This window comes from Colletotrichum aenigma (genome assembly GCF_013390185.1).
Source record: "Colletotrichum aenigma strain Cg56 chromosome Unknown KSG_Cg56_contig04, whole genome shotgun sequence".
Taxonomy (NCBI): Eukaryota; Fungi; Ascomycota; class Sordariomycetes; order Glomerellales; family Glomerellaceae; genus Colletotrichum; species Colletotrichum aenigma.
The window spans coordinates 3,345,989-3,365,177 of NW_023500910.1; the positions used below are offsets into that span (position 1 = coordinate 3,345,989).

The following is a 19,189-nucleotide window of genomic DNA, read 5'->3' on the forward strand; positions in this document are numbered from 1 at the left end:
AGACTGGCATCCATGATCTGTTTTTTTTCGGGATAGACATGACGCAAGAAAAGTCACACACCGGCGGCGTTACCAAGGCATCGATCGATTGTCACCCCCTTTTTTTTACCCAACCCTTTTTCAAAACCTGCGTTTTTCTTGTTAGAGTTACGACACCCAATTTCACAAATTCATGAGGAAGAGAGAAAGAAACCCAGGGGTACACGTCAGTCTTGTTTTTTAGTTTTTGTTTTCCCAAACAACTATGGGGATGGGCTGGGAGGCGTCTTGCATATCTCTACTACGGGGGATTGCTTTTCAATGTCATCAAGGTTAGGCATAGTTCACACACCTGGTAATTGGACTCTAGACTTTGTCTCGGGCAGGTTTATGTCGCCTACTGCATACTGCAATTTTTTTAATTGTGTTACACTCGTGAGTCTCTATAAATGTGTGATTTGTCGCGTCGTCACGACTTTTGGGTATCAATTAACCAGCGTCTCCATCCATCCATCCATTCATCCGTCTATCAAACACGACTCTCTCCCCGTACCTAGTTCCCTCCAGGCCGCCCGCTCCCGGTGACCTTGGTCGCCTCGAGCACCCTCCCGACGTCGTCTCTCAGCTCGGGCATGCCCTTCTCGATGTGGTCCGCGAGGACGTCGCGGAACTGCGCGAAAGCGTTCATCTTGCCCTTCATGAGCTGGTTCCCGCGGCGGACGAGCTCGACGAACTCGCGCGTGTAAATGTCCGGGTTGCGGCCATTCTCGACGTACTGCACGAGCTCGGGCGGGATCTTGGGCAGGGCGCCGGGCAGGTCGGGGGAGGGCGGCGCGCCGGCGGTGGCGGTCATGTGCACGCGCTGCAGGGACGAGGAGAGCGCGCTGACGGAGTCGGCTAGGGCGGGCCCCGTGGGGGTTTGATTTGCGTTGTAGGTTGTCACCTGGACCATGATCTGGTATAGGTCCTGGATCGTGTCTTTGAGCTGTTCTGTTTTGGGTGAGGGTTAGCGGGCGCCGCGAGGAGTTGACGAGAGGTTGTTGCTTACGCTCGAGTTCGGCGGGAGTTGGTTTGTCCATTGGCGCCATCTTTGCGGGTGTTTGGTTGAAGGATCAGGTGGAGGGCTCGTATGCGAGGGGGACGGTGGTTGAGCTCGCGGGTTGGGGATGCGATGCCGTGGGATGTGACGATGCGACGATGCGAGGCTGAGGTTTGCGACGAGTGGATGGATGTTGGTGGTTTGTTTTAGTTCGGCTGGTTAGGTTGTTGGCGGGATGAGCCGGCGGCACCTTCTGGCAGGCACCTCAGGTAGGTGTGGGGCGCCGTCTTACAGGGATTTGGCGGGTGTCAGTCCAGGACCCTGGTCATATTAGCTGACCCCTCTGCATAACTTCAACGGTGGAATCTTTCCTTGGCTTTATTCCTTGGACAGCCGGGAATAACCCCACGAGGCTAATGGCACTTTGAGATGGCCGTCGGGTTAAAGCAGTCTATTTTCGGGTGCATTCCACACTTTAGAGTGCTTCTGGTAAGGATACCTCCTAGACAATGAATCTCAGGGTCCAACATCGGACCTCGCGTTACGTCTCACTTTGCGCCGCCGAATACCCTCCTCCAAGGCATCTTCTTCCTCGTTCCTTCGCGGGGCGAATCCGCGCCGTCAGCCGTCATCCTCTCATGGTCTCTGTTGTTTCTGCCACGGTCGATCTCAATCTCTGGTGTCTCACGCAAATGTCCCAGACTGTTGGCCGTCTTGCTGACTCGCCTCAGCGCCACCATGGCCGACTCTCTGGCACGCGGCCGTGGTGAAGGGGACCGGATGGGGTTGTACGACTCCAGGTACTCGGACGATTGGGGCGGCGGTGTGCGGCGCACAAGACGCACAGCTCTGCGTCCGTAGTCTGGTGGCACCAGTGGGCTTCGGGGCCGGACACGTCTTAATTGCGGGGGCGGCGTCATGTGTCGTGCTTCTCTCTCGCCAGGAGTCTCGGGGGGCGTCACGTAGCCTGATGATGTAGTTGTGTCGGTCTTTTCCAGACGGTCACCGAGACGAGCTCCGAGACGGGACGACGGGCGCTTGAGAGGTTCGTTGCTTACCCAAGTGGGGGCCTGGGGACGTCGCTGGTCCGGTGGCCACGTGCGGAGAGACAGCGGCGAAGGGCACGGCGAGAAAGACTGTGGTGTTGTCGGCTGGTAGGTCGGCGTTGGCGACTCCATTGTGCGCACCGTCGAGCCGCCGGATGCTGATGTCTCTGGGATTTGTGCAAATCCAACCAGACTTTGAAGTGGACTGTTGACTACTGGACGCTCTTCGACTTGATCAACGGGTCGATACGGTTGCATCCAAGTTGGGATTGGCTTCATTGGACTTGGTTTGAAGGTCTCCTCCTCCAAAGGGTCGTTTACCGAGACGTAGATCGTAGAATCCAGCGGCACTGAACGTTGCACATCCCCGCGAGATCCTTCCCCAGCCCGACGCAGCGACAACGAGTCTCGACTGACGGAAAGGATGGACTACTCAGCGGTTAGAAGCGAAAACAGTCAGTCGAATGTTGACTTACAGCCGGCGCTGTCACCAAGTTCCCAGTCTTCCCTTGACCTAGCTCCCATCGTACGCGGCCAAGACCGCCGTCGACCTTCTCGGTCCTCTTCAGCCCACTCTGCACCAAGTCTTCTCCCTCAAGGCCAACGGAGCAAGCGACGCAAACCGGAGGGACATTAACCTCTCTCCCCTTCCTCCTACCTAGCATGCCTTCCCTGTCATGGTCCTCTCCGTGGTCGTCGAAGAGGTTCGACAACGGCACTCCGCGGTAGATGATCTTGCTCCCATAGAACAGACAGCCGTAGCATGCTCGATGCCAGAAGCACCAGCCTAGGCTGACACAGTCGTCTCCGCGCAAAACGATCTCGCCGCAAACCCAGCATATCGCAAGGTCGATGATGGCCGTGTAGCAAGATGAACAGGTGAGGCGGGCCGAACGGCCTAGGACCTGTGGAGGGCCGTCGGAGAGCTGCTAGCAAAAGGCGCAAGTGAATGGAACCCGTGCCGAATCCATGCTCCCCGTGGTTCAAAGACCGCGATGCCTTCTGTCTAATGATTCGGATAAGTGTGGTAGAGAATGAATCGACCATGAAGTGACGTTACCTAGGGAGGAGTGCCGCATAACTTCAACAGTAGTAGGACGTTGACTTGTCAGGCAAGTGCCGAAAGCATTGTTCCTCGGGCAGGAATACTCTCACTAGCACCTGCACATCACCCGAATCACTTTCCAGTAGCACAAAACTTTGCTCAAACTCGTATGGCCATTGCATTGGCGCGCAACTTTTAAAACCCAAAACTCAGTTGAGGTGATACCTAGACCGAGACCAAACACAAAATGCAATCCTCTTGTCAACGCCCATCGTATTGTACACATGTAGACCAAACAACGCCATGGCCAATCCATCCTAGACCAATCCCCCTGGTTCTGCCAGCCTAATCAATCTGCAAATCAAAACATCCGTCGTACGCCTTTCGTGTGATCCTGAGACACCGGAGTTGAAGAACAATCAGTCTCCTGATGCAACCAACAGCCGCGTGTCTCCCCATTCGTCATCATATAGTACAATTCAGCAACACCTTTACGATGTCGCGAAGCAATGTGCTGGCTCATAATATTTCCATGTGGAAGTTCATGCCGTAATCAGTTGCGCATCTTCGGCTTGGCCAGCATGTTCAGTCGGCTGAGACTCATGCCGGTGCGCTTCTTAGTAGGGCTCGGCGAAGCAAGGACTCGGGGGGTCTGCGGCTTCTTGCCGACGGTGTTGGGGGTGGCTCCCATAAGTCTGGGGGCAAGCAGAGCGTCTCCCTCAGGGACTGGCTCAGCCTTACGTCTCTTGCCAGCCCGCTCACCAGAAGCCTCGTCGAGGTCGCCTTCCTCCTCGCGCGCTCGAGCACGCTTCTTGCTGGTCATTCCGTGGGGCTTTCCAGCGAGAAGCTGCATCGGGGACCGGTTCTCCTTGTTGGAAAAGGTGTTGGAGTCGTTGGGGAAGCTACCCGGCATGTCGAGCGATCTACGCACATGACGGATGCTAGATTGTCCTGCAGTCGAGCCAAATCCAGTGGGAGAGGCGCTACCGAACCGAATGGTATGGTCGCTGCGGAAGGTAAAGGTTCCGGGAACGGTCGCGGGCAGAGCATCGCTGGGCTCTGCGGCCTTCGTAGACGGACTCTCAATCGTCAAGTCAGGGTACAGGCTATCATCTTTGGTTCTCTGGGTGACGTTGTTGCCAAGAATAGCGTCGAGGTTGGGATACTGAACCTCGCCTTGCTTACGAATCGGGTTAGCAGAGGCGAATGCCTTGTGGGCGATCGTATTCGGAACGTCGGTAGTGCGGTTCGTGTCAGGAGTAAAGTCAACTCTCTTGAATAGCTTGCGTCGGGGAGTAGTGAAGGGAATAGCGGGCGGTGCCTTTTCGATGGCGACCTGGGGAGCGGGAGTCTGCGCGACACCAGACGCAGGCTGGGGGATGGCACTCTTGGCCTTATCGAAGGCGCCCTTTCCACCTCGCAAAATAGACTTGACCCTCTCGAACCGTCCCGGGCTCACAATCCGGCGTTTCAGCTCGGCTGTCTTCTCCAGCGCACTCAAATCGTTAGTGGTGGCAGACTTTGTGAGGCCGCCCAAGTCGGGCTTAGATGGAGACTTTCGAAGGCTTCCAAGGTCGGGCTTGGAAGGAGATCTAGCAAGGCTTCCCAGATCAGGCTTGCTGGGAGATTTGACCAGCGAGCTAGGCAGAGGCATCTTGCTGCCAGCAGCGCGAGCAAGGGAAGACTTGGTAGGGCTGGTCAACGAAGCCAGGCTAGGCTGGGACCGAAGGCCAGGTGTAGGCGCAGAGGCAGCAGGAGCGTCATTACCGCTGGACTTGGGGCGCGGAAGGGAGCTGCCATCGCGAGAAGTAGGACGCGCCGTCGAAGCATCGTCCTCGAAGCGCTGGCGAACACGCTTGACAGACGAAGGAGGCTCCAGGTTGGCAAAGATTCGAGCCCTAGGGTGAGGGCCAGCCAAAGTCTTCTTGGCTTCGTTGGAGTTCGTGTCGTCCAGGTTCGCCTTAGACGGAGACCGCTTGAGGCTCGACTTCTGGCTGGGTGTACCAGCGGCCAGCAAGTTGGGCTTAGAAGGCTGTTTGAGGATCGACTTGGGGTGGATCGGAGTGTCGTCGAGGTTGGCTTTTGAGGGGGAGCGCTTGAGGCTAGACTTAGGTTGAGTGGGAGTATCATCCAAGTTAGCCTTGGACTGGGAGCGCTTGAGAGAGCTCTTCAGAGGAGTGACTCGGCCGGGCTGGGCGCGGAAAGCGGAAGGATGACCCTCGATAGAGTCCATCTTCTTGAACTCGGCCATGTGAGCAGCGCTGTAGCGGCTCGACTTGCCCTTCGCCTTTGCGATTCTTCGTCCATTCAGCTCCTCGTCCTCCCTCTCGAGTTCGCGCTTAGCCAGCAGCTCAGCCTTAATTCTAGCGGCCTCCTCGCGCAGCTCATTCATCATGCGCTGGGCATCGTTGCTCAAGCCGGTGTCTCCAGTCGGCTGATCAACGCGGAAAGTAAAGGGCGACTCAGGCACGCCAGACGTCTTGGAGGGCGTCGCCTGAGTATCGGTAGTCTTATCAGAAGGCTTCATATCTCTGAAGCCAAGCCAGGTAGCGGAGGGAGGAGCGACGGTAGGGTGAACCTTGCTCGGGTGCATCTCCGAGAGGGGAGCCTTCAGTTGAGAAGAGGAGGAAGGCGTGGCAGGGTCGTGATCGGGGACGACGAGGGCATTCAAGCTCTCAGCGACAGATTTAGAGGGAGGAGTATCATCTCGCTCAGCGACGGAAGCGAGAGTCTGTTTGGCCTTGGGCTAAAAAAGAAAAAGGACGTTAGTTCGGGGCCCGCGAGTCGTTTGTTTACAGCCGGCGGTCGGATTGTCTTACCTTGGGCGTGTTCGCACCGCTGGCCAACCGGGCCGAACGACGGCGAGGCGGCGTCATGTTGGATTGCTGCTCCGTGAGGGTATCGTCGACTTCGGTTTGATATTGCTGTAAGGTTAGTACGGGTGATGGTTAAGACGAAGAAATCATCGATCAAGCCAGGTCCTTGGGGAGAGACTCTGTGAGAGATTTGATGATGTCAGGCGAGAGTGAGAGTGGGTGTGGCTCACAGGTTCGGCGTTGGGTACGTAGAACGCGACGGGGGAGTGCTTGGAGGGGCTGCCGTTTGTTTACATTCCACAGTCGTTTGCTTTGTTTCGATTGGTCCGTTCGAGGTAGAAAAACAGTGACGGCCCAAGCTCCACGCCCCGGGCCTTGGGTGATCAAGTGGGGCTGCCGCAGTCCGGACAGTGTTTGCACCGTACTCTGGGCGCATTTGTTTACCGTTCGCGGTGCCTTCACCTAGTGTTTGCTTGGGTTCACCCTGAACATCTCGTGGGTCAAACAAACAGAGCAGGCGCACCTCGTGTCTAGGGGTCCACGTCTACTCTTTCTCGAACTCTCTGTTGTTTCACGTGGCTTGTTGTTGTTCACGTTGTTTTGGACGCCACGGTAAGTACGACGGTGACATTGACAACTCCTGCTGTGGCTGCATCTGTTCGATTGGATGGCAGTGCTTCTCCCACTCAGAGACATCAGGATCACGACAACAACAAAGCCAGCCTCGGCTATGCGTTCAAAGGCGCAGCGCCACTATCTGGTGGCTGCAATTCAACGCAAGCCAGTGTCGGACCACCCAGTTCTAGTTCCCGTTTCTCTCCATTTGACCTCGTTCGAAACACATTCGTCAACGTGTCGGGAGTAAACGCTGTCTACCAAGGATGAAAGGGACTGAAAGAGAAAAAAATTAAGCCGGACTACCGTATCGTTTCCCCCTTCATAATGACTCAGACTGAGACTCCAAGGGTTCGTGTTGTATTCCATGGATCGATGCTACGAAGAGCCCAGCAAGGCTGAAGATTAGCGAAAATCTACCCGGCTCCGAGAAACTGGATCTTCCCGCCTGCGCTTGAGAGTTGCGACTCGAAGTCAAATTCGCCAAAATGTAGCGTCATTTGCCTTGTGAACACACACTGTACAAACACTCCGCCTGCAGAATGATTCGGATGGCATGGTAGAGATAAACGTATAAAATATGGACATGCGATAGAAGTCGTGGCTTGACACCGTAACACCGAATTTGAGCCTGTCGTTCTTCCGGTTACGATGATTCGCCCAGAATGAGGCTCATGGTGCGGAATGCTGGCCTTCCAGCTAGTTCCAGATGCAGCACTATGCTAGTAGATGACGACACACAAGATCCTCGTTGCCGCATTCCATACAACAGGCTAAGATTTAGAACAGAATTGCCACTATGGGATAGGAAAGGCTCGCTGGATGTTCTAGCAGGATATCCATCAGCTTTAATCTGGTGATTTTATTGGCCGGTAATCTGTCCAACATGATCCATCTAGTCTTATCTCGTGTTCGACGGCCACATTCTTCGAAGGACAGTCTGTTCCGGAACCCGATTCCTTTGCAGTTTTACTCTGGTCTTACAATCACTTCTTCTGTGAGTTGGAGCATCCTGTTGGTCACGCTTAGCTGCCGTGAAGAGACGGATCTCCCTGAAGAAGTCCTTTTGCGGGCAGGGTCGATATCATCGTCTCTCTGGCTTTCAATTCTTTGTATTTGTGTGGTATTCATAGCGTAATCGTTATTCGATTTGAAGATTGGTGTCTTGTTAGGTAGCTGACCCCCGCTGATACTCGATTTCCATCTTAACCACTCTCTGTCCTCAATCCAATGCGCCCTTGTCTGCCCTTCCTCCCGTTGCAGCCATCCCGTCTGATACTCTGTGGTCACTTAGTCAGTTTCTTGTATCCGGCGGAAAGTCCTGCAAGATAGAGCTAGAGAAGACCTACATCAGACATCGTCTAGGTCAGAAAGAATCGTCGCAGAATACTTCGGTTGCCATGTGACGTAGAGAAGACCCAAGCATTGCCTTGCGAACTGTTTCTGCCTGCGAAGCTCTGGCGGCTGTCCTTCCGTCTTTGGGTGGTCCACATTGTTACCCAAGGATGGCAGTGGCGGGAAGCCGAGCTTGAGGTTGGCTGGCCTTGCGTCTGGTAAGAGGCTTCACGTTCAGTTCCAGGATCGACCACCAGGATGGATGAGCTATTGCTCTGATCCACCGGTCGTTTTGCGCAGCGAAATTCTGAAGAAGGACCTCACTGTCGAAAGGGGAGTAGCGAGGCTTGGGTGGCTCCTGCGGGCCATCGCGGCGAACAGTGGTCTTCATGTTGAGGTGGTGTTATGGCTGGGTCGGGGTTGCTGGGAAGTGAATGTTCAGTTGTAGGCGAGAAGTTGTTCGGGGGAATGTGAATGGTTTTTTTTTTAGAGTGGGCGTGGGGACGATGTGTTTGTGTTGGAAAAGCAAGAGAAGTCGATCTCCAAAGAAACCACGGGTACCTGACGGCAGGCAGCAATATCACCCGCACCTTCGCAGCTAGAATTAGATATTACCAGGTGAAAAATGTAGATGACAGGATGGAAAGACGTGAACATCACGCATGCCATCGATCAGCAGTCACGGTCCAGATGTGTAGGTCTCGCGGGTTTTCGTATTCATATTGCTCAATCGGACGCCTACCTCTCAGTTCCATCTCGCGCTCGTTCTAAAGCTTCCACTCGCAGACTAGCACCTCCCCGTCATTCTTGCTCTGTATCTTTTCAATCTCAGCTCATCTTGGGCTATCTCCAGGCCTGTCATGTCAGCTGTCAGTGTTCCGTCAATTGTCATCAGAGTATGGGACGGCTGGCTACTCACAGATTACCGGCGATGTGTGCAAACAAGGCATTGAAGCCATGTACGCAATCAAAGGCCATTCTTATGAGGTGCCGAAGTTTCCTCATCTAGTACCAGTCGGCTGGCCAGTCGGTTGCGAGCGGGTGGAAGGCGGAATATATGGTTGGAGGAGTCAATTGGTTCAAGGCGCTTGGAGGAGTTGGTTGTTCGGCGAGAAGCATTTCTAGATGGTGCGCCCAGACATCGTTGTAGAACTCGGGCGAGCCTGCCTGCCCCTGAATGCTTGCGGCGTTGGACTTCGTGGTCTCCTTGACTTCTTGAGGGCCATCGCGTCTGGTCTGAGTCTTCATCTTGTCAGGTGAGTGGTGGAGTTGATCGAAGTTGATGTCCAATGTGACGAGTTGCGTAGGTTATTGTTGTTGTTGTTGAATGTGAATCAACTTCTTGACTGTTCAGCGAAGGAATGGGGTTTTAAATAGTCGATCGCGTCAGGGGGTGGGCAGATATCTAGCGGTAATTAGGAAGGCACAGGCCTGATTTGATCTTGTTGAATCAAGTTGCAATATCACTTCGAGGCCAGATGTGAGATATCCGTGGGAGACGTTGGAAGGTTCGATCGAGTCTGCTGGCAGGAAGGAAACTGGACATGATCGTCTACGGGACTGCATGGTTCACCTGAACGAAGCTCGATGGTACTTCAAGTACACTGGGGTATACGGCAGACAAAAGTCCTCCTGGGACCTTGGCCCCTTCTAGAGACGACGCCTCTTCCGAATGCTAATCACTGAGGCGACATCGACCAACTTGGCGCGTGGGTATGGAGCGTAGACATCGTATTCGGAATAAATCTAAGCCAACTCACGTGGAAGCTTCGTGGTATCACATTCAAGATGCTCTTGCTCGAGGGGCACGATTTTCTCATAAGTGCATAGAGTTCGCCCATAGCTTCCGGTATGATAGGTCTTGACTACGGTAGCAACGGAAAGATTGAGATATTAAACCTTCGATAAGCTCCCAATGGTGACAGTCCAGAAGAAGAACGATACTGGATGCACCAGGGAAGAAACGACGGAAAACCCGACATCGTCTGCAGTGGAGTTTTCTTGCCCTGTGCATAGGTGCGTTTCCGGTGGATCTAGGAGTCAAAGGATAGAAGCCAGGAACACAGCTCTATATTATATGTTGACCGGCTCGGACAACACATGGAGGACCCGGTTTGTTGGGCATGTAGCCATCTCGTCTTGTGAGTTGCGGACATCCGGCCATAGATATGGGTCAGAGAGCGTGGAGGACGACACAAAGACTCAGTAAAGTTTCACGGCTCTGTGTCATCATCTCAAGATTGCAGTTGATCCCATCTCCGTCCCGTTCGTGTGTTTAGTGGCTTTCGGAAGAGTTGAGCAGCAGATTGCACGAGATACGAAGGATGATAACATCAAAAAACACACATCACATCCATGCCGAGGCTCCAGTCAAATCGCAAAAGTCTACAACCGGGAAGTAAGGCAAACTGGTCCTGCTGTGTGCCGTGTTGTCAGATTTGTCGAATTGAGCGACGCAGACCGCGCGCATGTTTGCCGACGAAGCTTGGAGGTGGCTGCCTGGGAAAGAGGTAGATGAAGAAAAGAACCTGATGATCTATCATCCAGAGGGAATGTTCCAAAGTTCTTCACTCAGTCGGTGGTGGCTGCCTCTATTTCTTCACAGGTTATTGACACACATAGTTCTGATGCTAGTTGGCTGTCAAATCAATAGAGGATAACCTCTCGCATCTGGCTCATAAAGTCGAATCCACATCGTCTCATCTAGATTATTTGTTCAACAAGAGAGTAATGTTTGGTGACAGAATGCAATAGAGATGTCTTCTTTTGTCTGCCTTTCGACTGATGCTTGACATGTCGCATTATCATTAAGCGTGAGTTTAGTCAGTATCTCTTTCTCTCCAACAACCCAACCCAGTGCCCTTGCGCCATGTCTCCATAAAGATGCCTCTCCACGCAGTTCAGGATCAAAGATTGGACACTGAACACAAACCCACGATCAAAAACAAGACAAAAAGACGTGTTTCCGACACCGAGAATCGAACTCGGAGCTCTCCGGGACCTCAGACCATTTGACCGGCTTGAAAGCGGAGTATGTTAACCACTACACCATGCCGGATGCTGATTTGTTGGGAGTTGAGGCGATCAAGCAATTCATGACGGCCACGTCAGAGCGTGTGGTACAATGCGCAGTTGGTTTGGGGTTGGCGTGGCCGAGAAAGGAATGGCTCGAGTCAGACGTGGAGGCACACAGTCTCACGGAGCATGACCGAGCTTGACAGAGGCCGGGCAACTCGACAAAGGGCAGTAAAAGCTGGTTGGGCCATTGCATTGAAAGACTGTTAAGTTATTTGGTTGATTCATCTTCGGAACAGATTGAATAACAAGTGTTTGGAACCCTGAAGAGCCGCATAGAGTTTGAGTGATCGGATTGCGTGTTTCTGTTGAACACAACTCTCAGAGCCGACACCTGGTCGCAGCTGGCCCAACCAGAGCATAATCCGTGGAGGCACAATTTCCATGACAGCGGTTTTCTGCACATATGGATACTCCATGTCGAATGAATCAAGAGACTCCGTCAGTGGTTTGGGAACCGGAGGACATTGAAAAAGCTCAGCATGCCCGCCTCCGGTCCATGCTGGCAATTGACTTTTTCCTCTCTCCAAGCATCTTCGACACACTTGTCCGACTCATCCCAGCTTTGAGAGACTCAACTCACGACACACGCCCCGAAGACATCAGGCTCAGCGGTCTTCGGACCGCCGCTTCGTTACGTCTTCCATCCCGCCGCGGACATGGTTTCACATTTGAAGGACTTTCGGACCCGGCGGCATCATGAGCTTGGCAGGACGCCGGACTCATCCCGAACACGTTTGTGAGGCATCAAGCCAAGCATCGTGACGGACCGAAGGTGCCAATGGAATGTCTGATGTCTAATTACTGCAGATGTCGACGCCCGGGCACTCCACACTCTCTTCTGAAGATCACGATCTGGGTCAGCCTGTCTGCGATTCCCGCGGAACCCTCCTGTGAGTCACGGGGGACAGCATCACCTGACCGCTACGTAACCGCAACGCAGCTGGCACGTTCGTGTTTGTAGGACTTTTGAACGGCGCCGCCAGGTGCTGACATGGCGGGTGGCCGGCGGCCAGCTCTCTCATTAAGTCTGGTCGGGAACACACCCCTCTCTACGGGTTTGGCCCAAAGGGGCAATGAAACGACACGGCTTGCATCTGAGGAATCTATCCACAGCTGCGGTCCACTAGCGGAATGCCCCGCCCTAGGGCTCGCGTAGTGTACGGGAGCCTGGATGCGTGCTGATGCATTGTAAAAGAGCAAAAGCAGAGAGGGAAAAAAAAGGCAGAGGAAATGTCTGATGGTGTGTTGCTGTCTATAATGCGACGCCGGGCAGGCAAAGGCCTTTTTGCATTCGTGTCAGATGATTGGCTTTCCGATGTTCGGATGTCACGGCGAATGAGTGAGAACCTTGAGGGCGCGGAAAACGTCCGGACTCGGGGGCCAGTCGGAGAGACTAGAAGTTTTCTGGAAGAAAAAGCCTTCCCCATTTTTTGCGTGGTATTCTTCCTCTTTCTGCACCGAGACTGAGAGATGGACGTGGAAGTGGAAGCTCGGGCCATGCATTTGGACCCCGATCCGACGCTAGGGCCATTTCATCCAAGACGGTCAGCTGAACGGATTAGAACGAACGGAGCGAATGAACGGTGCGAACGGACGGCGCCAAAGCCCAGACGGCACCCAGACTGTCACTGGCAACTGCAACTGCGCACGTTCGAGATCGCCTGCCAGCTCAACAAGTGCTGTCTGCAACAAACCTTGAGTAGGCTTGGCGTCGGACTTGCTGCCCCCAAGAAATCAAAAAAGGACGAACATCGGTTGCCTCGAACAGAAAGTCAGACGGGAGAGAGATCGGTCCAATCCCGAGACCGGAGGATGGATGACCTCAGTGCCATCGCGGCCTCCGGGCATGAAGGTTGGGTGAAAATTATTTCAACCTCACGGCACAGACGAGGATGTGACGAAACACCGTCAATCACCTCACCTCTCCCGACTGCTCGGTTCCTGCCGCAACCATCAGCGCAGTGCTCCGGGAGGGTCAAGTCCGACAATTATTGGCCGCCGCAACGTCGAAAAGCCTTTCCTGCACCGGGATAGGGCCACCACACCAACCTTTTCAATCACGTCGCCCTGCGTCACGTTACGAAGGCAGGCAGTTAGTTGGAGAAGACCTCCGAAAAGAAGAGTTGGAGATAACTCCGCGGAGATACAAGTTTCTCTCTTCAACAGTCCAAGGATCTGAGGCAAGCATCCGTTAGTGCGTCGCTAACGTCGCCTTACCGTACAGTTCGCAGGGATGCAATCCAACGCTACAGGCTTGTCCAGCGCGGGAATCTGCTTTGAGCCTGCAGCCTACAACTGAGTCCAGACTCTGGCCGCCGTCTTTAACACGCTGTCCGCTTCCAGTGCCGCCGTTGCTGTTACGGCACTTGCGCTGCTCCCGTCGCGGATCATGGAGTCGCCACCGCGGCACCGCTCAAGGGCCTGGGCTCACCTCTGAATGCGCTTCAGCGTCATCAACCGCACGTCTGCTGGTCGAAACGCCCAGCCTGGCGATCATCAATGGAGTCAATGGGGCGAGCCTTGGACCTCAAATCAACTCGGCGTCTTTTCTACATCCTGCTCAGCCTTTCTCTGGACACTTGTTGTCTCCCGACGTGTTTCCTCCTCCTCGAGGACCAACAATTTTCAGTGGACGTCAACAAACGCACATGGCGTTTCTCTGGCCAGGCTAACGTTTCTCTCCCCGAGGTACATGCGCTACAGGTACCCCAAGTCTCCAACTGCACCTGGACTGGTGGAGGGGCGTTGGTTTTGGGTGTGCCTCGCAACTGGACGACAGCTGGAAGCTCTCCGCCTCCCGGATGCTGGCTGGAGCTCAGGTGATCTGAAAATTTGGTCGATGCGAACGTGGCTCCGCTCCAGTTCAGAGCCCGGCCCCAGCTTCGTCTGATGACCGCCAAAATCGACCAGTCGCCAGCAACACCGGCTGCCGCGAATACGCCTGGGACGTCCTACGTCTGAAAGGTCTGGTGAAATGACTTCTTGCGTGCCAAGGATGGTCGGTTTTGATGCTCGACGAGAGAGCCCGTCCGTGATCTGGGTGTCTTTCCGTCTACGCAAGGAAAGGCTTGTGGGGGAGCCTCCGGTTCGGAGTCTGCGAGATTGACCTGATGGCTGATGGGATTTTTCAACGCTTGCATCATTTCTAGGTTCATCACTGAGCCGCACTACCCAGGCTTGAACAGTGGAACGGGCCAAAAGAGACACTCTATCGTCGCCCATCGCGCATCACGGTGCATATAAATACCGCCTCCTTATCATTCAACGCGCGGCATCCTTGAGGGATGTCTTTGCCTGTCGGTCCTTGCACGACCTGGGCTTGGCTAGGCTGTCACAATATCGATCTGCTGAGCCGTTCTGTGTCTGTCGCTGGCTAATTGCGAGTTTCGCGAGGAACCACGGATGCAGAAGCTCTCGCTGGATCCTTGAGTCAGCAAGTTGAATTGGTTTGGAGCAATTGTTACGGTTCATGTCCAACTTAGGCGGGCATGCCTGCCTCTTTGGAACCCTTACCGCAGCGATCTGACGACGATAGCTTCTGGTTGTCCTGAATGTCAACAAGGTTCCCCGAAATGACGCCTCCCCTGAGCTTTCAATGGTGAACCTTAGAGCCAAGTCTCATCGCGGGCAGGTCCCAGTCGGATGCCGCAAGATGCACAAAATTCGGGTCAGGAACGTGACGGCAGGCAGCCCGGTGGTCGGAGGAAAAGCTGCTATTGCTGCACAACACCGACGGGATACCACTATGCGATAGGGCGCACTGGACAGCCACATCCCATCCCAAGGTACCCTCCAATCTTAGTTTGGTATCGGACCAGTCCCCAAGGTCTCGAGAGGAGCCATCGATGGCAGCCATGGCCTTGGAAGAAGAGAAGCATCTGGACCAATAATTGCCCACTTTGGTGAACGAGGCAAATGCCTTGGTTTCTGGCCAGCTTCCCACCTTCTCCACGGCCAGAAGCCTCATGTTAATGCTTCGTGCGTGTGCCACAAAAATGAGGTAGGCAGGAAACGGTTTGCGCCAGGGGTGGTCTGGGGGCCGCGTTAACACCAGGACTGCGAAAGCTACCTGGAGCCAAGTACCCGCCCCCAAAGCCATATAACCAGTCCCACCCCAATATTCCTGCCTTGGCCAGAAGGGATTTTGAAAAGCTTTTCGGACTCTTCAACTACTGAATCTCCTCTGTTTTCGACGCTGTGTTTGACGTCAATCCCGTGAGAAGTCGACGACGAAAGACGAGAGACGCCGTTGAGACCGTGCAGGCCATCGAAAAGCTACGACAAGTTGGCCGAGACAACGCTACGACGGACATCGCGCGGCGAACCATCATCACGCCGCAGGAAAACGAACGAACCCCAACGACCAAAACCAAACCCTCCACCGTCAGAAGCGGGGTTCCTGGGCTGGCGCAGCAGCCGCGCGACCTGATCAGTGAAGCTGCATCTCTGTCGAGCGAGACGAGCTGAGTTGTTCGTCTGCTGGCCTCTTCTGTCTGCTGCAGGATACGCAACCGACGACATCCGCCAGCACCAGGCTCACATTCGCCTCATCCCCTTCTGGGGGTTACCTTTTTGGAGCAACCGTCGCGCAGCCGTCCATCCATCCATCCGTCACCGTCGTCGTGAGCGGCCTGGTCGTTGCCCGGGTTCCACGACTTGTTGCTGGTTGGCTCTGCCGAAGGATAGACACCACGCGGTCCATCGTCATCTGCTGCTGACCCCAAATCCTCTTTTCTCCTTCAGCCAACCTCTCAGGTTGTTGGGGGTGGCCACCATCTCCGCGCAGTGGTTCTTGACGCTCCTGGGCCTGCCCGCACGTCCTCCAGAAAACGTTGCCCTCGTTGCAGCTGCATCAAAACGTGGGGAGACACACGGGACGGACAACCAACTGATCAGTCCAGCCAGCCAAGCCAAGCCAAGCCAGCCTGTCTGCCAGCTTGAATTTCCTTACCCCCGTCCGAAGACGAGCCAAAGGGAAGAGAGAAAGGGAAGAAAGAGGAGAGACAAGCAGGTTCCATCTTGTCGACGTGTGTGGGCTCTCCGAAGCAGAGCATACCGTCCTTTTTAACAGGAACATCGACCTGGGCGAGAGCTTGGCCTACAGACAGACAGCTACAGGGTCTGATCATCCCCACACAAACCCCCCCCTCCTCCCGTCGTGTCTTCTCGCACTTGTTGCAAGTGTGCGAAGAGAGAAAGAGTGAGAGCGTGTTTGTGTGTGTGTGTGTGAGTGTCCGCTACCCCATTCCATTGCACACCCCCCTCCCCCCTCCTTGAATCCCCTCTTCCAATCCTCCACCGTCCCTCCACCCACACTCTCGACGGTCCATCCCAAGCCCATCCCTCAACTTGCTCACGCCCCTCCCCTCTGCGCACCCCCTCTCTCCCACGCCGGCGGCCCTGTTCGGTGGTGCTGGGTCTGGGCGACGAATGGCTGGAGAGCGCCCCCCCTCGAGCTCGCAGTTTATTATCATTACATAAAAGACCGCCGCTCTCTTCCATTTCCTTACACACTGCAACCTCTCATCGCTGCATCCCTTATCTCTGGGCTGGCAAAAAATAACTGTCAAAGATTCAACTGAAGCTCAATTGCGCCCGCTTGGATGCCTTTCCCCCCAGTCACAGTCTCAGCAGCGCAGCGCTCTGTACCTTATCTTGCGCCTGCGTAGATTTTTCCCACCCTCTCAGGTTCCGTCTACCACGCTGGCGGTTTCGCCCCAATTCCCGTGCGGGCGCTCGCTGGCGCCACTGCCATCTCTTCCCCCGGATATCCCTTTTTCGGGCAATTGTTTACTGCCCCGTCCCTGCTTGTCATCTCTCTTGCGCCCGCAACCACGCGCAAACACCCATACACGAACACCTTCCAGAACATCATAGGGCTGGAGTGTGGAACGCCCGACGTCACAACGGCCGCGTTCAACGCCTAGAGAGATACCTCTCTACCCTTCTTTCGGTCTACCGTGCTTGCTGCAGCTGTCCTCGCTGCCGCTGCCGACCGGCAAGCTGCCTCAACTACCCCCGGACGAGATAAGGAATGGCAGATAAGATGTCCATCGACAACAAAGATCCCGTCAAGGAGGACACTCCCGAGACCACGGGCTCTAGTCCCGAGGCCGAACAGCAACCTGCGACTAACGGCACTGGCAACAACGCCAATGCCGCCCCCGAGAACCAGCAGCCCAAGCGGAAGGGTGGTCGCAAACCCGTGAGTCAATCTTTTCTCGTCATCTGTTTTCACTCCCTATCTACCTACTGCGGGTTCAACACCATATTTCCCCAGACTTTTGTCTGTGTCACACAATCTTAAGGTTTCACTTGGGACGAAACCTTGTTTGGTCTTATCTCCTACCCCGACCGAATGCTAATCTGTACCCCAAGATCTACGCCACGTCCGAGGAGCGTAAGCAGCGTAACCGCCAGGCTCAGGCTGCTTTCCGTGAGCGTCGAACCGAGTACATCAAGCAACTCGAAGAGGCCATCCGCGTCCATGAGTCCAACCTGCACAACCTGCAGGCTGCTCATCGCACGGCTGCCGATGAGTGTCTGATGCTGCGTTACAAGAACTCTCTGCTTGAACGTATCCTTCTCGAGAAGGGTAAGATGGCAATGTCTTATCTCAAGTGAACCTTACTTATCAGTCATAGGCATCGATGTTCAAGCTGAGCTTCGAGCCAAAACGGGCAGCCCCAGCTTGGGACCGACGCATGCCCCGCAGAACATGGTTCAGCCTCCGCCTATTCAGCGGGCCATCTTGAACCGTCACCACCAGTCTCGACGATCCAATTCGAGCATCGCTCCGAAGCTTGAGCCCGGTATCAGCCCGCTCCCTCCGCCAATACAGGGAGGCCATTCGGCGGCGTCCCCCAAGAACCGCCCGACGCCTTCGTCGCACTCCAACTCTCCGACGAACACGGCCCCGTATGGCAGCCAGCCGGCGCTCTCACCGGCGGCCTCTGAGAACGGCCCGATGCGTACCATGGCTCCCTCTATGAAGTCACAGCTTAGCCCAATGGCCCCGATGAACCCGGCTGCCCGGGCTCACATGATGTCCGGCGGCCCCCCGAGAGTCGGCAACAACGGTCCATATTACCCGACCCCGGCGTTCCAGAACCACATTGAGCAGCTCGGTAAGCAAAGCCATCTCCGTGTTTTTTTTCGTTTTCTAACATGAGTATAGAGCAAGAATATGATGCTCCAGCAGACATGATTGAGGACTCTGAGATCGACACCCCAAGCGGCCCCGGCCCGTACCCGAACAACTTCTCCGGTGACGCGCCACAAAACATGATGGCTTCCCCCAACTCCGTTGGACCGGGCCAGCACATGACGAGCCAGGCCGAGTCCGCTCAGTCAGCCCAGACTACCGGCGGTGCCTATCCCTCCATGACCCAGCTCCTGGACACTGGCATCGACTGGGATCCCTTTGGGCTGAGTGCCAGCATGGCCTTCCCTTCACAATTCTCTTTCGACACCAGCAACATGAGGTAACCCTACGCCCCCGACGGATCGAATCTGCAGCGCCAGCGATACAGCTTGGTGTAGCCATCCGATGATTTGGAGGGGAAGGAAATGGTTTTGACCACGAAAAAAAAGTCTCATCACGGCCTCTGGCCGTTTGTTTTATTGTTTTTGCAAAAGAAAAGAAAAAGTAATCATTTTATTTGGGAGGTTGTGGCGAGCGAAACACTCGATACCCGGGCGACACGACGACAAAAAACCAGCATTCGGACGGCGAGATTGTTTTAAAACGGGCGAAGCATTGTAGCAGCGTCCTTAATCACAACAAAGCGACGGGGACATCGAAACGTTTCTAAAAGATGGCACCAATACCCGCGCCGCGGTCATCTACGGGAAATGCGATCACGACATAAAAGTACAATCAATTCCTTCACATCTTTTTTTCGAATATAGGACACAGTCTAGGCGGCGGAAATACCCCAAAACGGTGGTTTGGGTTGGCGGCCTCTAGCACTCGTCTCTGAAACCTTTTCTTGTACATTGGATAGGAGGGCTATGAGGAGAGAAAGCCTGTTCATCATGATTTTAATGGCGTTTATGTTGTCTTTCAAACCTTTCAAACCCATCACGTACGATGATGCACAGGGAAAAACAGGAGGGATCAAAAAAAGTTATTGTTTATTTTCTGCATGAAAAAGTTTCCATCTTTCTTCTCGAGATATCGTCTCCACGGTGCTGTCGTGGTTGTCTATGAGAGCGGTCTTTGCTTGGTGTTGAT

The 19,189-nt window shown here is 54.5% G+C and overlaps 4 protein-coding genes across 4 annotated transcripts; 1 reads left to right on the top strand and 3 right to left on the bottom strand.

Moving 5' to 3' along the window:
• Positions 1-532: 532 nt before the first annotated feature.
• NUT2 (Mediator of RNA polymerase II transcription subunit 10) lies at positions 533-1,067 on the bottom strand (the record flags this gene model as incomplete). The annotated part of the gene is made up of 2 exons (XM_037322040.1): positions 533-969; positions 1,028-1,067. The coding sequence occupies 2 exons, from the start codon at positions 1,065-1,067 to the stop codon at positions 533-535; spliced, it is 477 nt and encodes a 158-aa protein (XP_037179646.1).
• A 499-nt stretch (positions 1,068-1,566) lies between these two features.
• On the bottom strand, positions 1,567-2,196 carry CGCA056_v006792 (uncharacterized protein; the record flags this gene model as incomplete). Its single annotated transcript, XM_037322041.1, has 1 exon — positions 1,567-2,196. The coding sequence occupies one exon, from the start codon at positions 2,194-2,196 to the stop codon at positions 1,567-1,569; it is 630 nt and encodes a 209-aa protein (XP_037179900.1).
• Positions 2,197-3,662: 1,466 nt separating this feature from the next.
• On the bottom strand, positions 3,663-9,123 carry CGCA056_v006793 (uncharacterized protein; the record flags this gene model as incomplete). Its single annotated transcript, XM_037322042.1, has 4 exons — positions 3,663-5,855; positions 5,929-6,033; positions 6,156-6,204; positions 8,888-9,123. 4 exons carry the CDS (start codon positions 9,121-9,123, stop codon positions 3,663-3,665), a joined length of 2,583 nt encoding a protein of 860 aa, XP_037179648.1.
• Positions 9,124-16,999: 7,876 nt separating this feature from the next.
• CGCA056_v006794 (uncharacterized protein) lies at positions 17,000-18,441 on the top strand (the record flags this gene model as incomplete). Its single annotated transcript, XM_037322043.1, has 4 exons — positions 17,000-17,158; positions 17,332-17,548; positions 17,598-18,080; positions 18,131-18,441. 4 exons carry the CDS (start codon positions 17,000-17,002, stop codon positions 18,439-18,441), a joined length of 1,170 nt encoding a protein of 389 aa, XP_037179652.1.
• Between the last annotated feature and the right edge of the window lie 748 nt (positions 18,442-19,189).